The sequence below is a fragment of the Syngnathoides biaculeatus genome, chromosome 19, assembly GCF_019802595.1.
Source record: "Syngnathoides biaculeatus isolate LvHL_M chromosome 19, ASM1980259v1, whole genome shotgun sequence".
NCBI classification, from domain to species: Eukaryota; Metazoa; Chordata; class Actinopteri; order Syngnathiformes; family Syngnathidae; genus Syngnathoides; species Syngnathoides biaculeatus.
Genome location: NC_084658.1, coordinates 14,326,510 through 14,350,160, shown reverse-complemented (window position 1 = coordinate 14,350,160; position 23,651 = coordinate 14,326,510). Strand labels below are relative to the sequence as shown.

At 43.2% G+C, this 23,651-nt stretch overlaps 5 protein-coding genes across 6 annotated transcripts; 3 read left to right on the top strand and 2 right to left on the bottom strand.

Annotated features, from left to right (window-relative positions):
- Positions 1–141: 141 nt before the first annotated feature.
- On the bottom strand, positions 142–3,124 carry zfand1 (zinc finger, AN1-type domain 1). Its single transcript, XM_061804711.1, has 8 exons — positions 2,903–3,124; positions 2,626–2,668; positions 2,312–2,351; positions 2,067–2,194; positions 1,891–1,982; positions 1,349–1,467; positions 1,125–1,280; positions 142–366 (listed from the first exon to the last, which is right to left on the bottom strand). Exons 1-8 carry the CDS (start codon positions 2,955–2,957, stop codon positions 190–192), a joined length of 810 nt encoding a protein of 269 aa, XP_061660695.1. The 5' UTR covers positions 2,958–3,124; the 3' UTR covers positions 142–189.
- A 315-nt stretch (positions 3,125–3,439) lies between these two features.
- On the top strand, positions 3,440–6,493 carry chmp4c (charged multivesicular body protein 4C). The gene is made up of 5 exons (XM_061804714.1): positions 3,440–3,837; positions 4,603–4,780; positions 5,120–5,228; positions 5,297–5,432; positions 6,074–6,493. The coding sequence occupies exons 1-5, from the start codon at positions 3,612–3,614 to the stop codon at positions 6,133–6,135; spliced, it is 711 nt and encodes a 236-aa protein (XP_061660698.1). The 5' UTR covers positions 3,440–3,611; the 3' UTR covers positions 6,136–6,493.
- A 641-nt stretch (positions 6,494–7,134) lies between these two features.
- On the top strand, positions 7,135–10,770 carry LOC133492477 (GTPase IMAP family member 9). The gene is made up of 2 exons (XM_061804712.1): positions 7,135–7,376; positions 8,300–10,770. Exons 1-2 carry the CDS (start codon positions 7,346–7,348, stop codon positions 9,019–9,021), a joined length of 753 nt encoding a protein of 250 aa, XP_061660696.1. The 5' UTR covers positions 7,135–7,345; the 3' UTR covers positions 9,022–10,770.
- A 2,306-nt stretch (positions 10,771–13,076) lies between these two features.
- LOC133493086 (somatomedin-B and thrombospondin type-1 domain-containing protein) lies at positions 13,077–16,354 on the top strand. Its single transcript, XM_061806059.1, has 5 exons — positions 13,077–14,396; positions 15,518–15,712; positions 15,778–15,856; positions 15,926–16,102; positions 16,226–16,354. Exons 1-5 carry the CDS (start codon positions 14,186–14,188, stop codon positions 16,341–16,343), a joined length of 780 nt encoding a protein of 259 aa, XP_061662043.1. The 5' UTR covers positions 13,077–14,185; the 3' UTR covers positions 16,344–16,354.
- A 352-nt stretch (positions 16,355–16,706) lies between these two features.
- On the bottom strand, positions 16,707–23,002 carry terf1 (telomeric repeat binding factor (NIMA-interacting) 1). Of its 2 annotated transcripts, none has more exons than XM_061806056.1 (13): positions 22,712–23,002; positions 21,643–21,738; positions 21,440–21,564; positions 21,098–21,334; positions 20,629–20,714; positions 19,677–19,747; positions 19,507–19,597; positions 18,856–18,920; positions 18,709–18,773; positions 18,562–18,611; positions 18,160–18,257; positions 16,972–17,012; positions 16,707–16,891 (listed from the first exon to the last, which is right to left on the bottom strand). In XM_061806056.1, the coding sequence occupies exons 1-13, from the start codon at positions 22,890–22,892 to the stop codon at positions 16,727–16,729; spliced, it is 1,371 nt and encodes a 456-aa protein (XP_061662040.1). In that variant the 5' UTR covers positions 22,893–23,002; the 3' UTR covers positions 16,707–16,726. The 2 variants fall into 2 exon arrangements, with proteins under 2 accessions (XP_061662040.1, XP_061662041.1); XM_061806057.1 differs by having other exon boundaries at positions 18,160–18,254.
- Positions 23,003–23,651: the final 649 nt, after the last annotated feature.

Here is a 23,651-nt window from a genome sequence, read left to right as displayed (position 1 = left end):
AAAAAAAAAAAAAAATTCAATTAGGCAAAAAGGGGGCAATTTTCATAGACAGACATGTGATGTTGGATCCATAACGAATCACGTTGAATTCAAATACATCCCGATCTATTTTTTTTCCCCCCCCGAGGTAACCGTGAGGAAGACACGGACACGCATTCCGACTGAAACTTACATTTTATTCTGATTCGGTCATCCGTGCGCGATATAGTTGCAGACGTCCTCCAAGCCGGCGCTGTCGTTGTCCAGGTACTCCAGGATCACGTGACCTCCGTTGTGCAGGGGCTCTTCCGGGTCGGTCAGGAGCGCGTGCAGGCTCTCGTCCATCCGAAACGCCTTCCCCGTTTCGGGATGGCAAAGGCGTAACTTCTAGGGGCAAAAAATAAAACAACATTTTTTAAAAAAGCAGCATTGGGGCAGAAGAATACTGACGTCGTCGCCAAGTATCCGAGTACTAGTGGTGAGCATGGGAGGACAAACAAGATTCCAGTGAGTGTGCTTTTGACGACAGGAAGTGCTAAAATGTGCGCTTTTGTACCTGCTGATGAAAAATAAAATTACCAGATATGAGGTCAATTTGGGGCTTGGATTTTGGTCCAAACTTTGACATTTTTTTTCTATTACTTGGGATGATTTTCACGACACGGTGGATCAGCTGGTAAAGCGTTGGCTTCGCAGTTCTGACATCCCGGGTTCAATCCCGGCGCCGCCTGTGTGGAGTTTGCATGCTCTCCCCTGTGCTTGCGTGGGTTTTCTCCGGGTGGGCACTCCGGTTTCCTCCCACATCCCAAAAACATGCAACATTAATTATTAACACTCTAAATTGCCCCTAGGTTTGATTGTGAGTGTGGCTTTTTGTCTCTATGTGCCCTGTGATTGGCTGGCGACCTGTACTCCGCCTCCTGCTCGTTGACAGCCGGGATAGGCTCCAGTGGTCCCCGCAGCCCTCGTGAGGATAAGCGGCAAAGAAAATGGATGGATGGGATCATTTTCATTTTGTCTTCAGCTTTCAAGCAGACCGATGCTGAGCTATAATTAACTACTGACTGTTTGCAAGTCCCGTGGCTTTAACTAAACCCCCCCCCCCAAAAAAAAAAAAAAAAAAAACAACGTGCTGTGCTTGTTACCTTGGCTGCGAGCACATTGTTGTTGTTCTTGAGGGACGCGAGGGATGCGGCGTAGTCCACCACCTTCCCCACGCTCCATTTTGAGCAGAAGAACATGGGCTGACTGGTGGCATGACCCCCTTTAGGCAGATACACTTCAAAGTAGGTCCTTTCAGCCTGAAAGAGGGACGAGGGCGGAATACGATCGGTAAACAATTCAACAACGACGGTAAAATAATCGGCACCTGCGGTAAAGTTTTATCTCCTGCGGCGTGAAGCTTCAGTTTCATTAGAGCAACCTTAGCTGCCGTGGCGCTGCTCTTTGCCCCTTTCCGCCCTTTACGTTTGGACCCATCTTTGGATTCTGAATTGACGGAGTGGAAATTTGTTAGCTCATCATCATCAGGTTTGCTATGCGAAATGACCCAAATGAACTGAATTGGTACCAAAGTTCAAATCATATAACCGCCCGGGTTACTTTTAAACGCACTGTCACAATAACAATAAAAATGTGCTTGTTATAAACATTACTGTAATGTACTTTTGTTCATCTATTAAACAGAGCAAGCACATGATGTGAGCCAACTGAAACGAGATCAATATTTCAGTATTTTTTCTGCGAGTGCGTGGCAGTTTAAGATAACACACAAAATCTGCACGATACTGATCCCATGTGGGAAAAAGAAGAACTGCAGAAAAATGTCACCCAATGGTTCCTTATCATCCAGTCTTTTTTTTTTTTTTTTTTTTTAAATTAGTGCTCCTTATCCTGATACTAGTAACTGACCCACAATCCTTTGCACCAGCTCCTTGGTGGCCGCCATGCGTGGCTTTTGGACCTCCAGCTTCTCACACTTGTGATCATCTTGATGACGGTGGCTGCGAGAAGGGGACGGGTTAGAGTAATATGAATGGGAAAAATTCAACATGGAGTAAAATTTGGGTCAAAGGGCATCAACCTACGCCAAACAGAAATGTTTCCCGCACTGCGGACAGATAACGGGTAGCGGTTCTTTCCACTTGCAGTCCTCGAAGGAGCACGGGTGACTTGTGCTGCCGCCCGCAGGTTTGGCTTCCCTTCTCACAGGCTCCTGCGATATAATTTCAAGAATTTGTAGCACACCAAACAAGACACAAACAAGTTAACTATGGGACAGGAATTTTTTTTTTTTTTTCCTCCACCGATCTACCTCTAAAGTGGTTCTCACCTGAGAACATGAGTGAGCTTCTCTGCTTCTGTGTTCAAGGCTGAAAAAAAAAGAGAATTTGGTTGTATTATACAAAATTACAGTAGTTCACGCCCCACTTGAGTATGTGACTATAATTAATACATTTTATTTGACAAATTGCCCAATGTTGAGTATAGAAAATGGCTTCCTCTCTTTGACGATGCAACTAAACCAAGTGGTTTATTACCTCACAAGTTTATAAACAACGATTTAAAAAAAATAATTAAAAGAAAAAAACAGGTCAACTCAAATGATGTTCTAATGCCCGCTGCGAGGAAAGTTGTGACTCTTACCAGTACACTCCATTGCAGGAATCACAAACAAATGGAAGGAAATCTAAATGAACGAAAGGAACAATCAGGGGTTATACATAGTGCAGACATTTTGATTTAAAACCCGTTCAAAGACGAAACACATTTAGATATCAAAGTAATTATGCCATGAGCTGTGAATGAGATGGCTGACTGAAAATTTGATACTTATTTTTATTTCCAGGAAACAGAAATGGAAAAAAATAGAAATTCATCATAGTTATAAACATTTGAGCAATAGTACGAAGACAATAGAGACCTTGTTGGTGACATGACTCGATTTGACAACGCTTTCCGATGTCTAACTCGGCCATTAGGCTAGCGTGAATTCAGCTGCTAGCTTCTTGTCGAAACGGATAGCAACAGCAATTTGACCCCGGAAGTAAAATACGAGAAACAAAAGTCAACCTACGAAGTGGTTTTGTCACAATTCAAGTGTTTCAAAAGTCTACTGCTTGTCGATAAAAAGCATATGCGGATACTCTTATATCAAAATGTTGAGATTTATAGAACAGAACATTTGAATAAATAATTTTATCTGCCGATTTCCGGATGTATGGGAACTTTAACGCAGGAAGTGAAATCCAATACTGGTCATATCGGTTGAGATTAACAATAACTGAATTACTTTAGAGACGGGACGTTTATCAAGAGATAATTAATTAAAATTTCACATATTGCAAGGTGAGGTAAATTAGTATGTATAAATAATTGGTAACACTTTATAATAATTTATTTGTCGTGGGGAAAGGGGTGGGGTTGAGTTGCAATGACGTCGTGCAGGTAAATGGAGAAAAGCGCTTGAGCTGGCGACAGGTGTGGCCAAACGCGTATTGTCAACCACCAAATCCTGTCAAGCTGGAAAAACTGCTCGGCTCCATTCGCACACCCTTTAAACACTCAACAATCATAACATCAGTTTGTTGTCCGCATACCGCGAGCGAGCGACGGGGGAACTCTCCGCCAAAATGAGCAAAATCTCGAAATTCTTCAAGGGGAGTTCGAGCTCCGGCTCGTCGTCGGGGAGCAAGTCCAAGCACCACCACCGGTCCAAGGGGGGGCCCTCTCCCCAGGAGGCCATCCACAAGCTCCGGGAGACCGAGGACATGCTGAGCAAGAAGCAGGACTACTTGGAAAAGAGAATAGAGCAGGAACTCATCATAGCCAAGAAGCACGGCACGAGAAATAAGAGAGGTATGTAATATCTTTGCAAGTTCACCACCCCAAAAACAAACAAAAAAAAAACCTCTCCGAATTGTTACTCTATACAAAGTATTCATGTGGTGATTTAGGCCTCGTCTCAAAAAAGCAAACCCTAATAAGGTGCCTTGAGAGCCGCCATTTTAGGCCGACACACAGTCACAGGTGCATCTGCCAACAAAACAGGAACCATTTCTCTTTTTGAATAGGTCCAAAAGGTTCTGCCCAAAACACGAAAGTTCTAACAAGTTGTCACGTTTTTTTTTTTTTTTTTTTTTTTTTTTGGGTGAAAATTGATCATAACAATTTATTATGTATTATGGCCTTTTGTAGCATTCTCTTGGAAAAAAAAAAAAAAAAAAACGCCACTAAAGTCATAATCGATTAAATAGAATTTAAATATCCACGTTATAGAATAATTCCATTAAATAAATGAAAATATTAAAACAATCATTTTAACTACATTAAAATGTCAAATAATTGAAATACATGACGACAAATGTTAAAGTGTCTTGAAATGTCAACTCAATAACTCCAGAGTAAATCTCAATAATTGCATAAAATAATAAAAATCCAATAAATAAACATTCAAGATCACATTTAGTGTATGATAATTCCATGCAATAATAAAAGTGAGTACTTGCCACACTGCCTGTTGACTGACGGCAGACTAAAAATACCTCCTCCGCGTCATACCGGGACGATTCCAATTTTTTTTTTTTTGTACCGGTTCGCTGACGCATGCGCTCGACCTCCTAGCCGCCCTCCAGGCCCTGAAGAGGAAGAAGCGGCTGGAGCAGCAGCTGACGCAGATCGACGGCACGCTCTCCACCATCGAGTTCCAGCGGGAAGCGCTGGAGAACTCTCACAGCAACACGGAGGTGGTGAGAAACATGGGCTACGCCGCCCAGGCCATGAAGAAGGTCCACGAGAGCATGTGAGTTCCACGCCTGCCCTCATTCGCTATATAGAGACTGCGTATGAAAACTTTTTTTTTTTTTCAGTGGTCTTGACCCTCATACACTTAGTTAAGCTTTCCCTGGGCCAAAAAGGAGACTTGCTCGTACAGTTCTCCAAATAAGAGGCCATGTGTGCTTGCTTCAAGTTGTTTGTCACTCCCAGTTCAATTCGACTGTAAACAGCAACGTGACAAATGGCCACTATCTTTTTTTAAATAAAGAAAAAAAGGAATGAGCACTTCAGTGGCATCTAAAGTCCTCCATTAAGGATACGTAAAAAAAAAAAAAAATTACAATAGATTTCTTTTTTGTTCCAGGGATCTGAACAAAATAGACGATCTGATGGAGGACATCAACGAACAGCAAGACGTGGCCCGCGAGATCAACGAAGCCATCTCCAAACCATACGGCGAGACTTACGACGAGGTATACTATTTGCTGAATCCTTTCACAGAACATTTTTTTTTTTTAAAGTGACTAATTATTGTTGTTAGGATGAGCTGCTGGCCGAGCTGGAGGAGCTGGAGCAGGAGGACTTGGACAAGAACCTGCTGAGCATGGGAGGACTTCCCTCGGTGCCCAGCGCCAGGCTGCCCTCGGTTCCATCAGGCCACGTGGCTCACCGCGCAAGTATGTACTACGTCCATTTGGATTTCATTGATGGGGGGGGGGAAATGATTTTATTCTTGTAAGATTTATTTTCGGCCTACAAGCCACGACTTTTTTTCACACGGTGCGGCGATGCGGCGCTAGTGTTAGCGCACTTGGATATAAGCCTCGGTAGACAAAGAGTTTAATGCTACCGTTAGCGTTAAACTTTCTGTGGTGCGCTACGTAGACCGGGAATTACGGTACTTCATTTCTGGCGGGGGGAAAATTCCCCCCCTCCCATCAATTACAACTTTTTCTTCACACATCCATTTTTTTCCCCCAAAATGTAACTTTATAAGTCCTATTTTTAGCCATAAGATTGCTACTCTGTTCCTTATAAGGATAACATTTCATCGAGAACTAAATACTACTATTTTTTTTATTTATAATCCGTTAACTGCCGGCCTTCTCAGGATTTGGGAACACGGATATTTGACTTCTGAAGCCATAAAATATTCACTGCCGTTGAATTCTCGTCACCATTGTTTTCGTGAACAAAATTTAAGTAATTGTTTTTCCTTAAAAATATATCTGAAATTTCAATTTGCCTTGATTAAAATGTTACAACCTTGACACTGCTGTCATAATTCTCAATGTCATTCATATTTTTGCTTTTTCAGCGGCCAGAAGACGGGCTGAAGAGGAAGATGACATGCACATGCTGGCCTCGTGGGGATCATAAAATTTATTTTTTGTTCTTTTTTTCAGAAGGGGTTGGGTTGAGGCTTTGACAGATTTAGCTGTTTTAGTTTCCCAGGGGGATTTTAAACTATTGGGAGCGCGTCATGTTCCCTATCTGTTCATCGAGCAGTCGCCATGTCGCACCGAAGGAAATAGTTACTGCACTTCCTGTCGCTTTTGTTTTGTCTTTCATCTTCAGATTTTATCAGAATTGTCTGCAAGCAACTAATTGAAGGATTTCCATCACTGAGAAGGTCAAACTCCGCCCTTGAAGTCAAACAGCTGTAGATAAACTCAAAGCTGCATTGTAAATATTTTTTGCTTTTATGTTCAACTATAATAAAAGACATTGTCCTACACTTTTGATTTTTCTTTTTGTGCATATAAGGAAGTTGTGCATTATGTAAAATTTCCAGTCGTTATTCTTTAAAAAGACGTTTAATTATGTTTAACTTGGGAGTCATTTTTGTACATTTGCTTGGACAAATATGACTAAAATTGCTTGTAAGATTTCAATTTGAGTTGATCTAGTCATTTTGCCTCCTTTTCTTGAATCACCAAAGTCTATGGGAATACAATTGAAACGTTCGGATGTCAAATAAGACAAAATATTGCAAAATCAGCTGCGTTCTTGCTCTTTGTATTTAGTTAATATCCCTGTATTAGTAATACCAAGCATTAAAATTAAGAAATTGAAGAAAAAGTGCTCTCATAATTCTTTCCATTACTTTGTCATGACTTATTTTCTTGAAAAAAAAATGAGATTTACTGCTATTTTTCTGCAAAATAAGATGTTTATTCAGATAAGGTTATTTTATTTTAAAGAGTACCCTGTCTGCGCCACGGTACAATTTATTTTCATTGAATTATAATTTATTTTATGACGTTTAGGTGGCTTTATATTGATCAACATACTATCATACAATAATTTTTTTTAATAACTCCGGAAGTGAGCGATTTCTATTCGTCCCCAAGCAGGAAGCTCTTTTGTCTGTCTAAACATTATTTTTTTGAGTGAAATTATTCCCGTCAGATTAGTTTATAATCCTGAAAAGAGTTGCAAACTATCAAAAAATATATATTCACTCGTGCGGAAGTGGGAATGACGTCAGCAAGGAGGAAGAAGCAGAATTTTCTTCCGCACTTTCGCCGACGCAAAGTGAACTCCCAACGCTAACTCGAGCCTAAAACGAGCGTCAATTTGAAACATTATGGAAACCAACAATCACGAACCGACTTCGGGTGAGTTGGAGACTTATTTTCGTCTTCCTTGTATTTTTTTTTAAGTTGAATTTCAGCGAACAACGCGAACATTTTTAGCCCGCTGGCTAAACTCTTCGGCACAGAGGACGGGCACAAGTCTCAAAGCTTTGTTAACACATCCCAACTGAAACGAACAAATCTTAATTTTACTGTATTCGTATTTATTATTTTGGTTTTAAAGTAGTAGATCCTTCCGCCACAGGTAGTTGTTGTCATTTCCGTGTGACGACTCACGCGGACATTTTTTTCCCCCTGCTACGACAGAAGGACAAAAGTCTTGTTTTGAATTTCTTTTACGTCTTCGTGTTTTCTACAACGTATGAAATTCTCAAGTTCATTTTGTCATGCTCACTTTTAGGTCGCGAAACGCTATTTAACATGCTTGAAACACCTAAAATTCCTGTTGTAGGATTGTAAACCGCACCACATTCAAGTTTTAATATTTGAATGGAGAGGTTTAAAATTACGCCATCTTGTGTGTCATAGACTTCAGCGAACACAGATGATAGGTCAAGCGTGAAGTTTTTTTCCATCGTCAATTTATCCGATTGGCCCAAGCGTGGTGGTGACGTCAATTGAAACCTATCCATTGAGTTTAGGATTACACAAAAGTTGTAAATGTCACGGCTCCATAAAAAATTGTTTTTTTATAACAGTAAAAGAATAAAATTGGAATGGGATAGACATTTTAAAATTTAAATGTGTTAAAAAAAACTTTCCCAACATGCTTGATACTTTGCTTCCTCAAAAACAGCCTGACCTTTTTCTTGTAATACTACTAAAAATGACATCATCTTTATATTACTATTCTTGACTTTACTTTATCACCTCTCCCCCCCAAGATCTTTTTTGTAATCTGTAAAATTAAAAAAACAAAACAAAAAGGTTGTACCTCATTTCAGAGTCGTTGGCATCCGGCGAGAGTAACGGCCCCAAGCAGAGTCTGTCCCCGCTGCGCCTGGTGGTCCTGGGCTGGCGCTGGCCCGGCAAGAGCTTGACGGCCAACACCATCCTGGGCCGCGAGGAGTTCCGGCTGGAGCGCGCCGCCGAGTTCTGCGTGACGCGGCACACGGAGGTGCAGGGGCGCCCGGTCACCGTGGTGGACACGCCCGGCTGGTACTCCTCGCAGGAAACGCCGCAGTCCTACAAGAAGGAGATCGCCCGGGGCGCCACCCTGTGCCCGCCGGGCCCTCACGCCTTCCTGCTGGTCATCCCCGTGGGCATGTTCACCGAACTGGACCGCGCCCGCATCGAGGAGCACGTGGGCCTGTTCGGGGAGCGGGTGTGGCGGCACACCCTGGTGGTGTTCACCTGGGCCGACGTGCTGCGGACCATCTCGCTGGAGCGCTACATCCGGCGCGAGGGCGCCGAGCTGCAGCGCGTGCTGGAAAAGTGCCGGCGGCGCTACATGGTCATCAACAACTGCGTGTTCGAGGAGCAGACACAGGTGGGGCGCCTGATGGAGCGCGTGGACAAGATAGTCGCCGAGGAAGGCGGGCACTACCTGCCCGAGGAGGACCACCCGGGCCTTGATGAGAACCAGAACCCGACCGCAGACGCCGGACCCAAGGCCGACGTCGCGGTGACTTTAGACAAAGACGCGACAACGCTCCCTGCCGAGTGACGCGTCCCCGACGCTTTAGGTACACCCGTGCGATCGCCGGGGCTAAAGATGTTTTTGCCCAAGAACGCACGTAACCGTCATATAAAAAGTTTTTGGGATGTAGCAATATTACTCAACACTATAACCACACTAGATAGATAAGATTGGCTCTATTTTGGGGGGAAAAAAATATTGAAATATTTTTTATTTAAAACTGGGATTTATTTTTGTAATATGACTCTTTTTTTTTTTTTTTTTAATTTGAAAAGGCAAGATTGACCCTTTCCGGGCAGGGGTTGCAAATTTGCAACAGGTTTAGTACAATCGTAAATTTCAAAAATCCAGAGTATCATTGTCTGAAAGTATCAGATTATAAAAAATTACAAAATTTTATCTGGTCCAGAGAGGGTTAAGATTTATCCCCATAGTACCCCCCCAAAAAACAAAACTTTATTAAAATTTTTTTAAAGAACATCCAACTTTTTTCCCTTTTTTTGGGGGGGGGGGGGTCAAAAACCTAGCATTTTTCAAGGGTGGGGGGAGGTCAAAAGTTTCAAAGGCGTGTTGACCAATCCGCCCACTAGGTGGCGCAAGGACTTGTCTGCTTTGTTCTGGTGACTGATGACAATCCCACTAGATGAGGATTGTGCAAGTGTACCTACTCAAGTGTTTCAAAGAAATGGTCAGCGAGTTCTTTTCCAGCTTTGGGGCCCCCCCCCCAAAAAAAAAAAAAATCACCCTCCAAAGAACTTAGAAGTGGTAGAAAACCAAAACGTTCACTTTTGCACTGTGTTGCTGCTTTTCTCAAGAATTGATGAGAATGTTGTACAGATTTGAGAGCTGTAAGTGAACTCTGACCCTTATTTATTGCTGTAGTGGACATATTTAATGCACGGTTAAAAAAAAAAAAAATCTTGTCTAGACAATAATGCCTTTTCTTGCTGTAAGATTGCTCTACTTTCCCCCCCTGAAAAAACATTTTAAAATTACATTGTATCAACCGAGAAATAATTTTTTTTTTAATTAATACTTAATTCGTCATAAAACACTGGTGAAAGATTGCTATTTTTTCCTGTAATGTAGAGATGTATTAAATTTAGGTCAAAACAGATGGTCTGTTACAAAATGTCCCCTTTGGTGAATGGAGTCATTAAATTGGTTTGAAATATATTTGTCTACTGTTTTACACAGAAAGTGTATTTATAATTTTTTGTGGCATTTTTCCAATTCAAACTCTTTGTAACAATCGGCGTGACGACTGAATGGCCTCTACAGCCATGCAGTGTCTCAATTCTACCTCAATTCGTGATTGATCGGCATAAGACTTTCCAATTGATTGATCCATAAGACTGTCAGTACTATTACCGCTACCGATTACTATTATTATTAGTACTAATCCCCTGCTGTTGTTTTGTACAATGACTGCGGTGTCCATTTTAGTGCCCAAATTATTTTTTATGTACTTAATAAAGCACTCTGAGCCCTTAAATGATCCCTTGTCTCATTTGATCAGTTACATTTTTACACCTCTAAGTAATATTACTAAAATTACTTGAACGTCAACGTGAATGCTTTTTGCCGGCATTTTCTTTTCACCCTGTCGAACGAGTCGTCCATCTTAAGTGTTGTGTGAACGGCGCAAGCGCGAGACAACGCGACAAAAACAGGCCGTGTGTCAATAGAAACCGGACGGTTCAATAGAAACCAACAAAGAGAGGGGAAAAAAAAAAAAACATCCACGCACCTGCAAGCGCTGTCATATTGTGTCATGTTATCGGATTACAATGTTTGCAGACGATTTTTTTTTTTTTAAAGCGTCTCCTCCCAGGTGACATTCCTAACGGCATAAATCTTATCAGCGGCAAGACGGACAGTCTCTGGTATGCAGAAAAGTATACGAACAGCCGCCTATTAAAGCTACATACATAATATCGCTGGTGCCTTGAGATAAGTGCGCAATGCGTTCTGGAACCGGGTTCTGAACTCACAAGTAAATCTACATCGCAAATGCACTTTCCCTGTTGAAAATGGATGGAAGTGCAATTCATCTGTTCTAGAAATCCATCCATCTATCCATTTTCTCTGCTGCTTATCCTCACGAGAGTCGCGGGGAGTGCTGGAGCCTATCCCAGCTGTCTGTCAGCGGGTAGGAGGCGGGGTACACCCTGAACTGGTCGCCAATGGCAGGGCACATCGAGACAAACAGCCGCACTCACAATCACATAGAGGGGCAATTTATAGTGTGCAATTAATGCTGGATGTTTTAGGGATGCGGGAGGAAACCGGGGTGCCCAAAGAACACCCAGGCAGGCACGGGGAGAACATGCAAACTCCACATAGGCGTGGCCGGGATCGAACCCGGGACCTCAGAACTGTGAGGCCAACGCTTTAGCAGCTGATCCACTGTTCCACCCCTGTTACAGAAAAAAAAAAAAAAAAAGTTTTGCAATATGGACACTAGCACTAGCGTGTCCGCTTGCAAATTTCTTCATGGTGACTGACGGAAGCCAAGTCAAACATTCGTGAAGAGTGAGCCGTCAAGGCCTCTGTAGCGCACACGCGTCGACATGGGGGGAGGCGGGAAGCGGGCGGGGAGGGATGTGAATAGGCAGGCGGCGGACAAAAGCGCCGATTCATCCGACGCCGCCAGAGAGCAGCTCATTAGGCGGAACAACGCGGCGGGATTTGGTGGTGGTGGTGGTGGGGGGGGGGGCAGTTCGGGTTGCTTTGGGGACGACTTGGCCGCGTCGCGGCAATTAGCACGGGGGTCACCTGTTGTTGGGGTGGGACGTGAGGACAAACCGCGTCGACGGAGCAGAAATAGATGTGATCGCGCATGTTGCGCATTACCGATGCAAAATAACGCGGACGCAAATGATTATTTTGGAATGTATTCCCCTCCCCGTGATTTCATTCTGATTAATTCACTGGTTTGGGCTATTAAAAAAAGAAAGTCCATAAAAAAAAAAGTTACGAGGACTGATGGACAAATTGTTGTCGCGATAATTATAATTATCGAGTCAAGCTCATTTCCAGCGAGACGCGTTTGTCAACAAGACGGCTGGAAGTCACGGCAACCGGGGCGGGGCGTCACCACGGAGACGGCCGCCGCGGACATTGCTCATATAGACGGGACGGGAAACCCGGAAGAGTATTTGTACCTACATACATAATGATGGAGGACCACCCTCAGCTACGTAGATATACAATAAATAAATCATGTCAGGAAACACTGAGCATGTGTTCAATTACAGCCAGTGGTGGGAAGTACTAGAGTACAAATACTTTAACTGTACTTAAGTGGGGAAGGGGGAATTTGACTCAATACACCCCCAAAAATGAAAACTATACCACCCAAGTTATTTTGCTATTGCCCAAAAATTTGTTGCTACAAGGGTACTAAAACTATAAGTATTGATGCTAATCAATAGCATTTAAATGGCGTTTTTCATTGTATGTTAGCAAATAGCTAACAGGGCATGTCTTAAGGGAGTTGTTTGGTTATTTTAAAGATGTACTCGTTTACTTTGACAACATAGACTGAAGCCTTTTTTTTTTTTTTAAAACAGTTCACTATTGCTATTCTCAAAGTATAAAAAATAATAATTTCAATCAATCATGATGGATTTTCTGCGACAAATTCTCCCGTCGGGTCACTCGTATTGACAGGCGCCGCCGTATTGGGACCCCTGATGGGAATCTATGAAACATATTTGCGAGGTTATGCAGATATGTCTGCCTCACCCGGTGATGATGACGACGATGATGATGATACTGGTGGAGATGAAGGCTATTACTGTCGCTTGACCTCCCGGGAGCATCACGCAGAAGTCATTACAAACGTCTGGAGCCCGCCGGGTCCGCCCGACGGCCCCCCCTGCGAGAGGCCTCATTTCTAAAATGGAAGGTCACCACATGGTCAAGCCTGTTTTCCCACCTTGGGGGGAAAAAAAACATACGTGCCTTATTTACAGGAACAATGACAGGAGACACACTGTCTGGGTCTACGTGTTTAAAAAATGAAAAAAAAAATAGAAAAATTCATGGACCCGCAAAGCCCCCCTCCCCCACTGCGTTGTAAAGATTAAACCCAGATTAGCAAATGTGCTTGTGTTGCACGTGGTTAATCTCCGAAGCCACAAATTGAAGGATCTTGGACAAGGGCAGCCATAATGAGACTGAACACTTTAGTATAACTTTTAACAAAAAGATTTCATATTAGTAATAATAAACAATGTTGCATAAAAATCTCAAAATATCGGATAAACAGAAATACAATAGAGTAGAATAAAACGAGCTGTACAAAATGAATGCTAGAGGGAACAATAAAAAACTGCAATAGAATATTTCATTTTGTGTTTTATGAATGTGGTACGCATGTGTTTAAATTTTAAAAATATTTTCCATCAAAAATAAAAAACTGCAGTAGAATTTCATTTTGCGTTTTAATAATGAATCTGGTACGCATGCGTTTAAATTTTAAGTGTTTTCCATTTAAAAAAAACACTGCAATAAAATATTTTATTTTACGTTTTAATTATGCATCTGTTATGCATGTTTAAATTTTCAAAAAGTATTTTCCATTAAAAAAAGTATTAGAATATTTTATTTTGCATTTTAATTATGCATCTGGTCAGCATACGTTTAAATTTCAAAAAAGTATTTTCCATCCCAAAATAAACTGCAATAGAATATTCCATTTTGCGTTTTAATTATAAATCTGGTATGCATATGTTTAATTTTAAAGTATTTTCCACCTAAAAAATTAGCTACCTCAAATTGTTTTGAATGAACAAACTAAAATGGTAAAAATTATTATTTATTTAAATCACTTATGTGGAGATTTAGAACGCCTCTTGATGGAAACACGGAAAAGTTGCAGAGGAACACACGGGAGGCAAAGTGAACGGTTGGGACTCGCCACCACTTGGCACGACGGCCCTCGTGGAGAACATCCAAGCGCTCGCATTCCTGCCCTTCTGGGGTGGCCCGAAAACGGTCGTCGGCGTACAGATTGCGGCCGGGGAGGCGGGATGCAAGGAAGTGGAGGAGGAGGAGGAGAAAAAAAACAAAAAAAACAAAACGAACCACCCTCCTCTCCCCTTCATGAGTCCCATTCAGTTTCCCGAGAGCTCCGGCAGGAGAGGCTCGGAACACACGGAGCTGTCCGCAATTGAGCATCAAAATGGCAACCGTGCACTTTTTGCTGCTTTTGGCCGCTACGGGGGGCCGCCACCGGGTCTCCGGAGGCTGCCTGGGTAAGTGCTGCAGCGGGCGGGACATGAGCTGCACCTCCACCGACTGGAGGATGGACCGAGCTCACGGGACGTGCTACTGCGACCGCGGCTGCGCCGCCACCCGCGACTGCTGCTTCGACTACTTCTCCCACTGCCCAGGTGAGCGGCCGCGGCTCCGCTTTGGGACCCCCGCGCTTGCTTGTCTGACTTGAAAATATCACGCGGAGTTTAGAAATTGTTTGCCCGGCCGGACAAAGTATTTGAAGAATGCGATTAAGTCGATCGGTTTAAAGAAATGACATAATTCATCCATGAGGGCCGATGCTGCGACATGCTACTACATTTTTACACTTTTTGCAAGCCACGCCACATGAAATTTATGAACTGGTTTTGGAATCACAAATCAAGGGTAATGGAATTTCCCTACTAATGTTGTTTGGTAAACACAAAAACACGCTTGTAATTTCTCAATGTTATCATTTATAATAGGCCAATTTCAAAATTTGGTACATATTTGAAACACATGATTTGCCTCCGCGGGCCACATAAAATCATGCGGCGGGCCGGAGCTGGCCCCCGGGCCTTGAGTTTCACACCGGTGCCGTAAACAGGTAGCAATGCCGTTTTCCGCTAACACAGCTGTGACTAATTTCACAAAAAGTGTTGCTGATAAACGCTAGTGGCCGCGCCAAGCCGTACCCCCCCAAAAAAAAAATTTCTCAGCGGATTTACACATTTAACAAAAATGACATTTTCATCTGGAAAAAAAAACTCCTAATTTTGCGAATACGCGGAAAATTCTCATCCCTGACAGTGCAGATATGAGCCTGTTGAGATTTTGTAAAAAAAATTTCCCTCGAGCAACAAGTGCGCTTCAGACCAGGCCGACTCAATGATTTGAATTCATCAAAAAAAAAAAAGTTGACGCAAAATCTCTGCCTTCAAAAAAATGAACAGTAATAACATGAATTGAATCAAATGTTTTCTGCGTAACGATTTCATTGTACATCGACACTGTGTGGCGTCTGATGTGTCCTCAAACAGCCGGAGTCATCTTAGCTGTTCTTTGCAAAGGATAAAGAATGGATATTTGAAAGTATTGTTGCTGTATTTGTCTACGTTTTTCTACACGGTTTGTGGTTAGTCATTGTTTAAAGGGTTATCGTACAAGCTACATTGACGCTAGTTGGTACCCTGCCTAGAGCATTTGTTAGCATTAAGCTAGCAGACTTTCGTCACGGTTTGGCTAAATACCCAACGGGCAATTCCACAACCCTCAGCTCAGGCGTGTTCCGTGAACGCTTGGAGTTTGTGGAGCGGCTGCGCGGAGCCGTGCCGGCCCTCCCGGCGGGCGAGGGTGAGGCAGGTCGCCGAGCGGCCCAACGACGGCGGCGAGCCCTGCCCGGCCCTACGAGAGGAGGCCGGCTGCATGGACTACCGAGACCGCCGGGGAAGCCCATGTGGACTTGACGCAGGTGGGCGCGGCTTGCGTCTGAATGACTTTGAACGCAGTGTGACGCATGCCGCCCTTCCCCGTCAGGGCCTGCGTTCATCACCAGCCTGGAGTTTGGCAAGGCGAGACCACTGAGGGACCCCTACGGGAAACCTCTGGATGCAGAGTGAGTCGCCACAGGTCCGCTCACTGACTGGTCGCTCACGGTAAACAGACGCAAACGTGTTTTTGTTAGGTTCTGCGTGGAATTCTCCCTGGAGTCACGCTCCCCTCACTGTGCGGCGGAGAACCGGCCGCACACGCGCTGGATGCGGTATTTCGCCGAAGGCTTCACGGTGTGCGTAGCGTGCCAGCCCCCCGCCGTGCGCAACCGCAGCGGCGGTTGCCAAGGAGACGGCCGGGAAACGGACAGGTTGGTCGTGGTGCACGTGTCGTGGATCAGCTAAAGACGCACTTGGCTTTGGTTTTGTCACATTTTATGTTAAAAAATGTTGGCCGGTGGGTTCGAGCGTATTAAACGTGTTTTGGTTGGCAGGGATGCCGTGCTGCAGTGGCAGGCAGTGGGCAACCCCCGCTGCGGCGGCACGTGGCGCAGGATCCGCAAAACGCAAAAGTGCAACTGTCCGCCGCAGCACAGCTTTGTCTTCATCTGAACTCTTCCAAGGCGGGTGTGGGCAACCAACAGAGCATTGGATGCGAGAAGTGTAAAAAAATTATAATAATAAGCCCCCGAGACGCAAAATTGCGCCAGTGACTACATTAGCTAAACACCAATAGAAACAACTGCTAATGATTAACATTAAAACAATTTGATGTTTTTTCTAATTTATGAGACCGCTACTTACATATTTCTTTCAACCTGAAGTGTTTTATGATTGAATTAACCTGTACTTATTGAAATCACATTCCCACTCTTCTGGATCAAAGTGAATATTTTTCAGTGGACAAATTTCGCCCCCTTGTGGCAGATAAGATTAACAATATACAAGATTTGAAGAAAAAGAAAAAAAAAAAAAAAGGTGGCGGTTGGGTGCTGTTAACAGTCCGCTTTATTGCTCCTCTCCAGAATCCTCCAGCGGTCCTTGAGCATACTCCCGGTGCGGCCCTCAAAGTCGGAATCTTTCAGGATTTGACACCACTTGCCTTTGCCGTGACGCCGGACGCCCTGCGCCAGTTTCGTGTCCAGCTCGGACGACCATTTCTACGGTCAAAATGGAAATAAATGAAGTACTTACATAAGCGCGCCAAACATCCACGGGCCCGTCATTAAATCACACTAACCCGACGAATCTTGTTCCCACCGATAACGGAATCCTCCGCAGCTGAAATGCACAAAAGCAATTTTTCAATTCTAACGGAACGACGGTAAAACGCGTAGACAAGAATACCCTCAAGTGCACGAGACACATGCGAGGGAATAATATTATTACAAGAATATTACTTCCTACTGTCTATGAGGCCATGCGGGTATCTGAATGTGATTGGACGAATGGGTAATGAGCGTGAGCGAGTTGGAACTTGGGACGGGCGGGGGCGGGTCAAGAATGCTGGGGATTTTCATCACTTAACCCCTCCAAAACAGGGAACATTTACCGTAATTCCAGGCCTACAGAGCGCACTTGGTTACAAGTCTCACTGAGTACATTTGTAAAGGGAATACCATTTGGTACATACATACGCCGCAAGTGCCCACATTGAAACCAACATTGAAACATGCGATATTTACAAAGAAAGATGGTACACAGAGAGTTTAACGCTAGCGCCGTGCTAACAGGGCCGGTTAAAAAAAAAAAAAAAAAAACCCAAAACATACTGGTAAAAATCACTGAGAAATGGCAGTAACACACGGAGTTTAATGCTTGAGCCGCCGCAATAATGCTAGCGCCATCGTGCTGACGGTAACGCTTGCGCCGGCGTGCTAACGGGGCCGGCTAAAAAAAAAAAAAAAACAAAAAAAAAACATACCGGTAAAAATCACCGAGACACGGCAGTAACACACAGAGTTTAACGTTAGCGCCGACGCACTAATGCTAACAGGATCGGACCGGTAAAAGTCACTTCCGCGGCACATATATTCCGCCGGTCTCACTCTTACCTTCTCCGCTCTAGTGCCCCCTTGCGGCCATTAGAAAAAATGCACAAATTAGCCGCATCACAGCATAAGCCGCAGGATTGAAAGCGTGTGAAAAAAGTCGTGGCGTATAGGCCGCAAATTACGGTACATGTGTATATCCTAATATTGCTCTAATTTGATTTATGTAAAGCAAAGCAAATCTGTATAGCGAATTTCATACACGAGGTAACTCAATGTGCTTACATTTTTTATGTACTGGAATAAAACTTTTTGAGTAAATTTATACAGGGGTTGTCCTTTTTTTTTTTTGCTTTGGCCTTTTACAATATAGCCGAGGAATATAATACAGACTAACGTAAAACGATGCACACAAAGTAAACGCAGACAAAAAATACCTCTCGCTCGGCGCTGTCTGATGCACATCGGAGGCGTCATCTCAGTGCTCGGCTCCCGCACATTTGTTTGAGGACTCCAGAGTTTGCGTTTTGCCCTGCTGAGGTGTGAAAACGTTAAAAATAATCGCTAGATAATTGCTGCGTTATTAATATGGGGAAATGCTTCAACTTTGCTGTTCGGGTTGTTCGGTAGGAACGGCAATATTTGCTCCTGGGTCAACCGGACCAAAACATGCACGTTACTTTCGAGGAAGATTCCAAATGGATCAGCTGTGTAAATATGATTGACTGGCGACCAGTTCAGGGTGTGAAGTCAGCTGGGATTGACGCCAGCTCACCCGCGTCAAAGGGACCCGCAACATAACAATTCTGGTAATGAAATACTCATGGGAAGGTTTTTACACTGCAGTGATCTCGCCCGATTTGTCGGCCATGTTGAAACAGCGGACGTTCTGGAAAAACAATAATAATAATAATTTGTTAAATAGTGATACGAGTTCTCACAATACATAAATCGTACGCGTTATTCTCATTGTTGGGTTGACTGACCCAAAGAGCCGTCTTTGCTTGGCGGACGCCGTCGACGTCTGGCGAAGCGTCCAACTGTGACGGCTCTGTAACGCCGGAGGTGCATTATGTATTAAAAATTGGAAAAATACATACATAAATAAATGAATGCATTGAAATGAAACTCACTGTTGGAAAATAGTCTCCGGCCAGATACGTGGCTTCGTTTTACGGCGTGAAGTTTACATTCTGGTCTGGGGTGGGTTGGTGGGAAGACGAAAGTTCAATATGAGTTGGAACTATGGTGCATATAATGAATTTCATAAAATAGATTGTAAATTATCTTCATATATTGCATAGCTCTGGATAATATAACAAATACTTGTAATTTCTCACTTCATACTAATTGAACAAATATTACAACAGCATTATTTGGGGTCACTACTTAGTCCTTCGTGACATAAAACTTTCATTATCTGTGGTGTATTTTGTAAATTCCCGGTAACTTCTGCATTATGAATGTGATTATGTATGTATGAATAATTTCCTTCATGGGATTAATAAAACACTGTGTATGCATCTACTAACAACAATTATTTTGGTGCCATGTCACCACAGAAGCATACTTAAATGGCGACCACAGCAAAAAATATGGGATTGCTATCAATTATTAATTGCAGAAGTGTTTATAGAACGCCACTAGGTGGCAGTAAGACTCCTTCCTGCTAACCTCTGCTTTTACATTCTCTCAGGCGTTGTCAAAAGGGAGAACAGCTTTACTTTTGACTATTTCAACAAAATATGTAAATATTTCACATCTCCTTCAGGCAATTTTCATACCGGGCGTCATCCTTTTGCGAATCGCCGCCCCCCCGGGAGAGAACCGCCTCTTCCCCGTTCGCAGAGCTCGACGCGCGCGAAGACAACAATTCTGCGAGGGAATATTGCGGCAGGAGAGTTGGTGAAAAGGAGGCGTCGGGGAAGAATCGGGGGGAGGGGGGGGGCCTCACCGTTTAGGGATTGCCTTCGGAGGGAGACGCACAGCTTCTTGTTCATGATGAGTTCGCAATTTGGTTTCGTTCTACAAATGGGAGAAAGACAACATTATACACACACACAAAAAAAATTTTTTACAGGCAATGCAGCAATAGTGTGTACACCGTTTGGGGATTATTCTAGTACATTTTATGAAAACTTCCGTTAGTTTATGGAAGACGAAATTGAGCCCCTGAGAACGAGTGAAATAACTTTTTTTTTTTTGGTCGTTTTTGGAGGAGATTGTCTTAAAGATTTATGGCTGCAATACAATCTGGGGGATTTAGTACCTTGATGATTACTTTTTCAGGATATTATACTGTTTGAATTTGAGGAAACACAGGTTCTTTGAAGACTTATAACCCTTGATGATGTTGATGAAAACGGGTTTGCTCCCCCCCCCCCCCCAAAAAAATGTTTTTAATAGATGACTTTTTTCACACGCTTTCAACCCCGCTGTTTATGGGGTGATGCGGCTAATTTGTGCATTTTCTCTAACGGCCACAAGTGGGCACTCGAGCAGAAAAGGTAAGAGTGAGACCTGTGCAATATGTGCCGAGGAAGTGACTTTTCCCGGTCCGGCCCTGTTAGCTCTAGCGTGTTACTGCCGTGTCTCTGTGATTTTTACCGGTATGTTTTTTTTTTTTAAACCGGCCCTGTTACCGCGGCGCCGCTAGCGTTAACTTCTGTGTGTACCGTCTGTTTTTGTAAATATCACGTTTGAATGTCGGTTTCAATGTGGGCACTTGCGGCTTTTACACGGCTGCGGTCTGTGTGTGTACCAAATGGTATTTCCTTTACAAATGTACTGGGTGAGGCTTATAACCAGATGCTCTCCATTACGTTTACGGTATGTTTGCAAATCAAAACCAGACATATTTTGCTAGGAGGATCAGCCGGGCCGGGACAATGAAGAATATTTCCTACTCTGTCTGCAGTGCTGCGCGATGGACCTTGTCCTCTTCCTTCGTGGGGTCGATGCTCTGCGGCCAGTGCGCCGCCTTGACGGCTTCCTGAGGGATGGGACACACAATCGGTGAATAACGTCTCCCCGGATTGCATCTCCATACCTTTCGACAATTAACTTTTACATTAAATGTGTTGATGCGGTGCCAAATGAGGCCTAGCACTTAAACGCGGCCTTGCAAGGCTCGACCCTGACCCTTCTCAATTACAGAAAAAGATTCTTGACACACTAATGATAAAATGAAAAATCGACACACCTAACCCGATCCCGGGGGTAGCGGCCGGTCAGTTGCCCTTCCAAAATACGCCGAGGGCAAATTAACGCCGCTCGGGATAATGATGCAAGATAATTAATGTGTCCTCAAAAGTTCCAATCCACCCCCTCAAAGTGTCAGAGCAGCGTTTTCAGAGAGCGGGTCTGCTCACGTACATTGAGAAGGAAGTCCGACGGATTCTTGGCCAGGTAGGCGTCCAAGAAGGCGTGCACCACCTCCAGCAGTCGGGTGAAACTGAAGACCGTGAACAACTGGTGGTAGGTGTCCATCTCCTCCGCGATCATCGAGAGCTTGGCGACAAGTTTCTGCGGGTATTCGAAATGCTCTTCGAACCACTTGACGGCTTTGGACGCCTGCGCTCTTTGGCCTTTCTCCAAGCACACGGCCACAGACTGCGAAATGCGTGCACAAAAACAAACAAAACCTCCAACGTATGAAAAAAGTAAGCTTCATCAATTATGAAAATAATGTGATTAAAAAAAAAAAAGCACAATCACCTGTACGACCAAGTGAAGTCTGATGTTGTCAAACAAGCTTTCATCCTCCACGGCATCTTTGAGGTGAAACCAAGACCTGGCGGCGGACATCAGGGGCATCGCCTCATCGCCGTCAAAACGGTGGTCTGGGGGGAGCGGCGACCAAAAGCCATGGAGACGACAAAAAAGGTGGCGCCGTGACAGCAGACGGCGGGGAATCTTACCCAAGTTTTTTCCTTGCATGACGCAGGCGAGGAAGGCGCCGATGAGGGTTTTCTCTTTCGAGCTTCCGCCTTTGAGTAACGGCGTCTGACAAACGGCTGCGAGAAAAAGAAAGTGTTCAGATGATCTGTTGACGTCGTTTGCAACGCAATTAACGCGGCAACTGCAAAACAATCCCTTTCACCACGGGAATGCTGTGATCATTAAATGAAGGATTGAATGATTAAAATGAAAAGAAAAAGTGTCATCACTCGGCCATCCAACTCTGCCAGCAATATATAGTGCCAGGTAGAAGCACAATTATTGCTCTTTGACTTAATCACAAGTATCAAACTCAGGGGCCGGGGGCCAGATCCGACCCAACACATGATTTTATGGGGCCCACAAAGGCAAATCATCAATGTCACCTCCCATGATTCTTGTGAAAAATCTGGAACAAAATTTCAAATTGCCAAAAAACCATAAATGATCACGTTGAGGTAACCATTTCTTTTGTGTCACCAAACATAAAAAATGGCTGAAAATCCCATTACCCTTTCATTTCGGATTCCAAAAGTAGTTCATAAATTTCTGCGTGTAAATATGATGAGACGATTAAAAAACTATAACTAAAAAGTGGCCCGTGACAAAGATGTTTAAAAACCCTGCACTAGATTAAAGATGGCACAACTAAATGTGACATAATTCAAAACATATTTTGTGGCCAAAATACCACATGGACCCGTTTAAAGTTCCACAGGCCGCGGTGCATTTGGGGATGTAGTAGGAAAACGTATTTTGTCCACTTTCTCTGCGTTAATGAATCCCAAAAGAACACAATATCGGAACTAATACGACTGGTCTTGTTTTTAATGGAGCCAAAATGAAATTGAGTTAAAAGTAAAACATTATAGTCCAACACTCGCGAGTTATTTAGGATCATGGGAAATGCTGAACATTTCCAACTTGACGCGCTTTACAACACAAAATAAGGAGTTTGGTGGGTCATTATTAAAATAAATAAAAGCCTCGTGGTGTACTTACATTAGGAAAGTAATAAAAACCCTGATAAAGTGTAAATCGACAACTTACTCTCGTAGGTCGAGAAGGCGTCATTGAAGGCATCATAAGTTCCCTCTTTAAAGCGACGACAAATGCCGACAAATAGAAAGTCTAGAATCCACTTGGAAGCCACAAGAGTCATCTGGCTGGTATCTAAAACCTCTTCGGTCTCGTTTTTTGTTTCGTCGCTGTTAACACTAACTTGTTCCATGTTCTTGTTTACTCCTGGCTCGAGGACGATTCCGCTTCAGTTTACTTGTTTGGGTTTCAGCGGGAAACGTAAACGGATGAGGCTTGTCCAACGCCAGGAAAACGTAGCGCCCCTCGCAGTCTCGGCGGAGTCATTACATTGGATTCAAAGTGACGGTATCGGTTTTTTTTATGTTGTAAAAAAAACAAACTTGTTTTATGTATTTGTGTCATATTAGTAAATGAGTTTTCTGGTCAAAATATTTTATATTGTATATTAATAACTGTTTAAAAATAATACAAAAATATAGAAAAATACATCAAATGAAAACTGAAATACGAACTATCATGAATATTTGTTTAAAAGTTGGAAACATAAAAGCAATAAATGCCTAAAATAAAAATTCATATAAAGTACTGCAAAACTTGAGATAAAACAAATTAAAACATTGCAAATATACTAAAAACGACTTGTAGATGAAAAAATGAAAGAAAAAAAAAACAAGTATAGTGGTGGCGAGAGTTGCAAGTGCCTTGAGAATTTATGGAGATACGAGGCATCACCAGCCCAATTTGTTCATCTTGAGGTAAGACTAAAACAAAAACTAATTTTAAAAATGTAAAAAAAAAAATTGAGATGCAAGTGCGCTTCTGATGGCCAACGCTAGATGGCGGCATTATACGTCACTTGCCCCTGTTGTTACAACAACTGAATAGAAGAAAATATTTTGAATTTAGTATGTACATCGGTAGCACATGAAGATATATTAAGCTAAACTAT

What these genes read in the sequence shown, in the direction of transcription:
- LOC133492477 (XM_061804712.1), top strand. Translation starts at nt 7,346, where the DNA reads ATGGAAACCAACAATCACGAACCGACTTCGG. An exon ending in CAATCACGAACCGACTTCGG is followed by an intron (nt 7,377 to 8,299) that starts GTGAGTTGGAGA and finishes ACCTCATTTCAG; the next exon opens with AGTCGTTGGCATCCGGCGAG.
- LOC133493086 (XM_061806059.1), top strand. Translation starts at nt 14,186, where the DNA reads ATGGCAACCGTGCACTTTTTGCTGCTTTTGGCCGCTACGGGGGGCCGC. An exon ending in CCCATGTGGACTTGACGCAG is followed by an intron (nt 15,713 to 15,777) that starts GTGGGCGCGGCT and finishes CTTCCCCGTCAG; the next exon opens with GGCCTGCGTTCATCACCAGC. An exon ending in GACGGCCGGGAAACGGACAG is followed by an intron (nt 16,103 to 16,225) that starts GTTGGTCGTGGT and finishes TTTGGTTGGCAG; the next exon opens with GGATGCCGTGCTGCAGTGGC.
- chmp4c (XM_061804714.1), top strand. Translation starts at nt 3,612, where the DNA reads ATGAGCAAAATCTCGAAATTCTTCAAGGGGAGTTCGAGCTCCGGCTCG. An exon ending in CGGCACGAGAAATAAGAGAG is followed by an intron (nt 3,838 to 4,602) that starts GTATGTAATATC and finishes TCGACCTCCTAG; the next exon opens with CCGCCCTCCAGGCCCTGAAG. An exon ending in CCACGTGGCTCACCGCGCAA is followed by an intron (nt 5,433 to 6,073) that starts GTATGTACTACG and finishes TTGCTTTTTCAG; the next exon opens with CGGCCAGAAGACGGGCTGAA.
- terf1 (XM_061806056.1), bottom strand. Translation starts at nt 22,892, where the DNA reads ATGGAACAAGTTAGTGTTAACAGCGACGAAACAAAAAACGAGACCGAA. An exon ending in CGCCTTCTCGACCTACGAGA is followed by an intron (nt 21,739 to 22,711) that starts GTAAGTTGTCGA and finishes TTTTTCTCGCAG; the next exon opens with CCGTTTGTCAGACGCCGTTA. An exon ending in CCGGAGACTATTTTCCAACA is followed by an intron (nt 18,774 to 18,855) that starts GTGAGTTTCATT and finishes CCGGCGTTACAG; the next exon opens with AGCCGTCACAGTTGGACGCT.
- zfand1 (XM_061804711.1), bottom strand. Translation starts at nt 2,957, where the DNA reads ATGGCCGAGTTAGACATCGGAAAGCGTTGTCAAATCGAGTCATGTCAC. An exon ending in AAGCTCACTCATGTTCTCAG is followed by an intron (nt 2,195 to 2,311) that starts GTGAGAACCACT and finishes ATTATATCGCAG; the next exon opens with GAGCCTGTGAGAAGGGAAGC. An exon ending in ACAATGTGCTCGCAGCCAAG is followed by an intron (nt 367 to 1,124) that starts GTAACAAGCACA and finishes TTTTGCCCCTAG; the next exon opens with AAGTTACGCCTTTGCCATCC.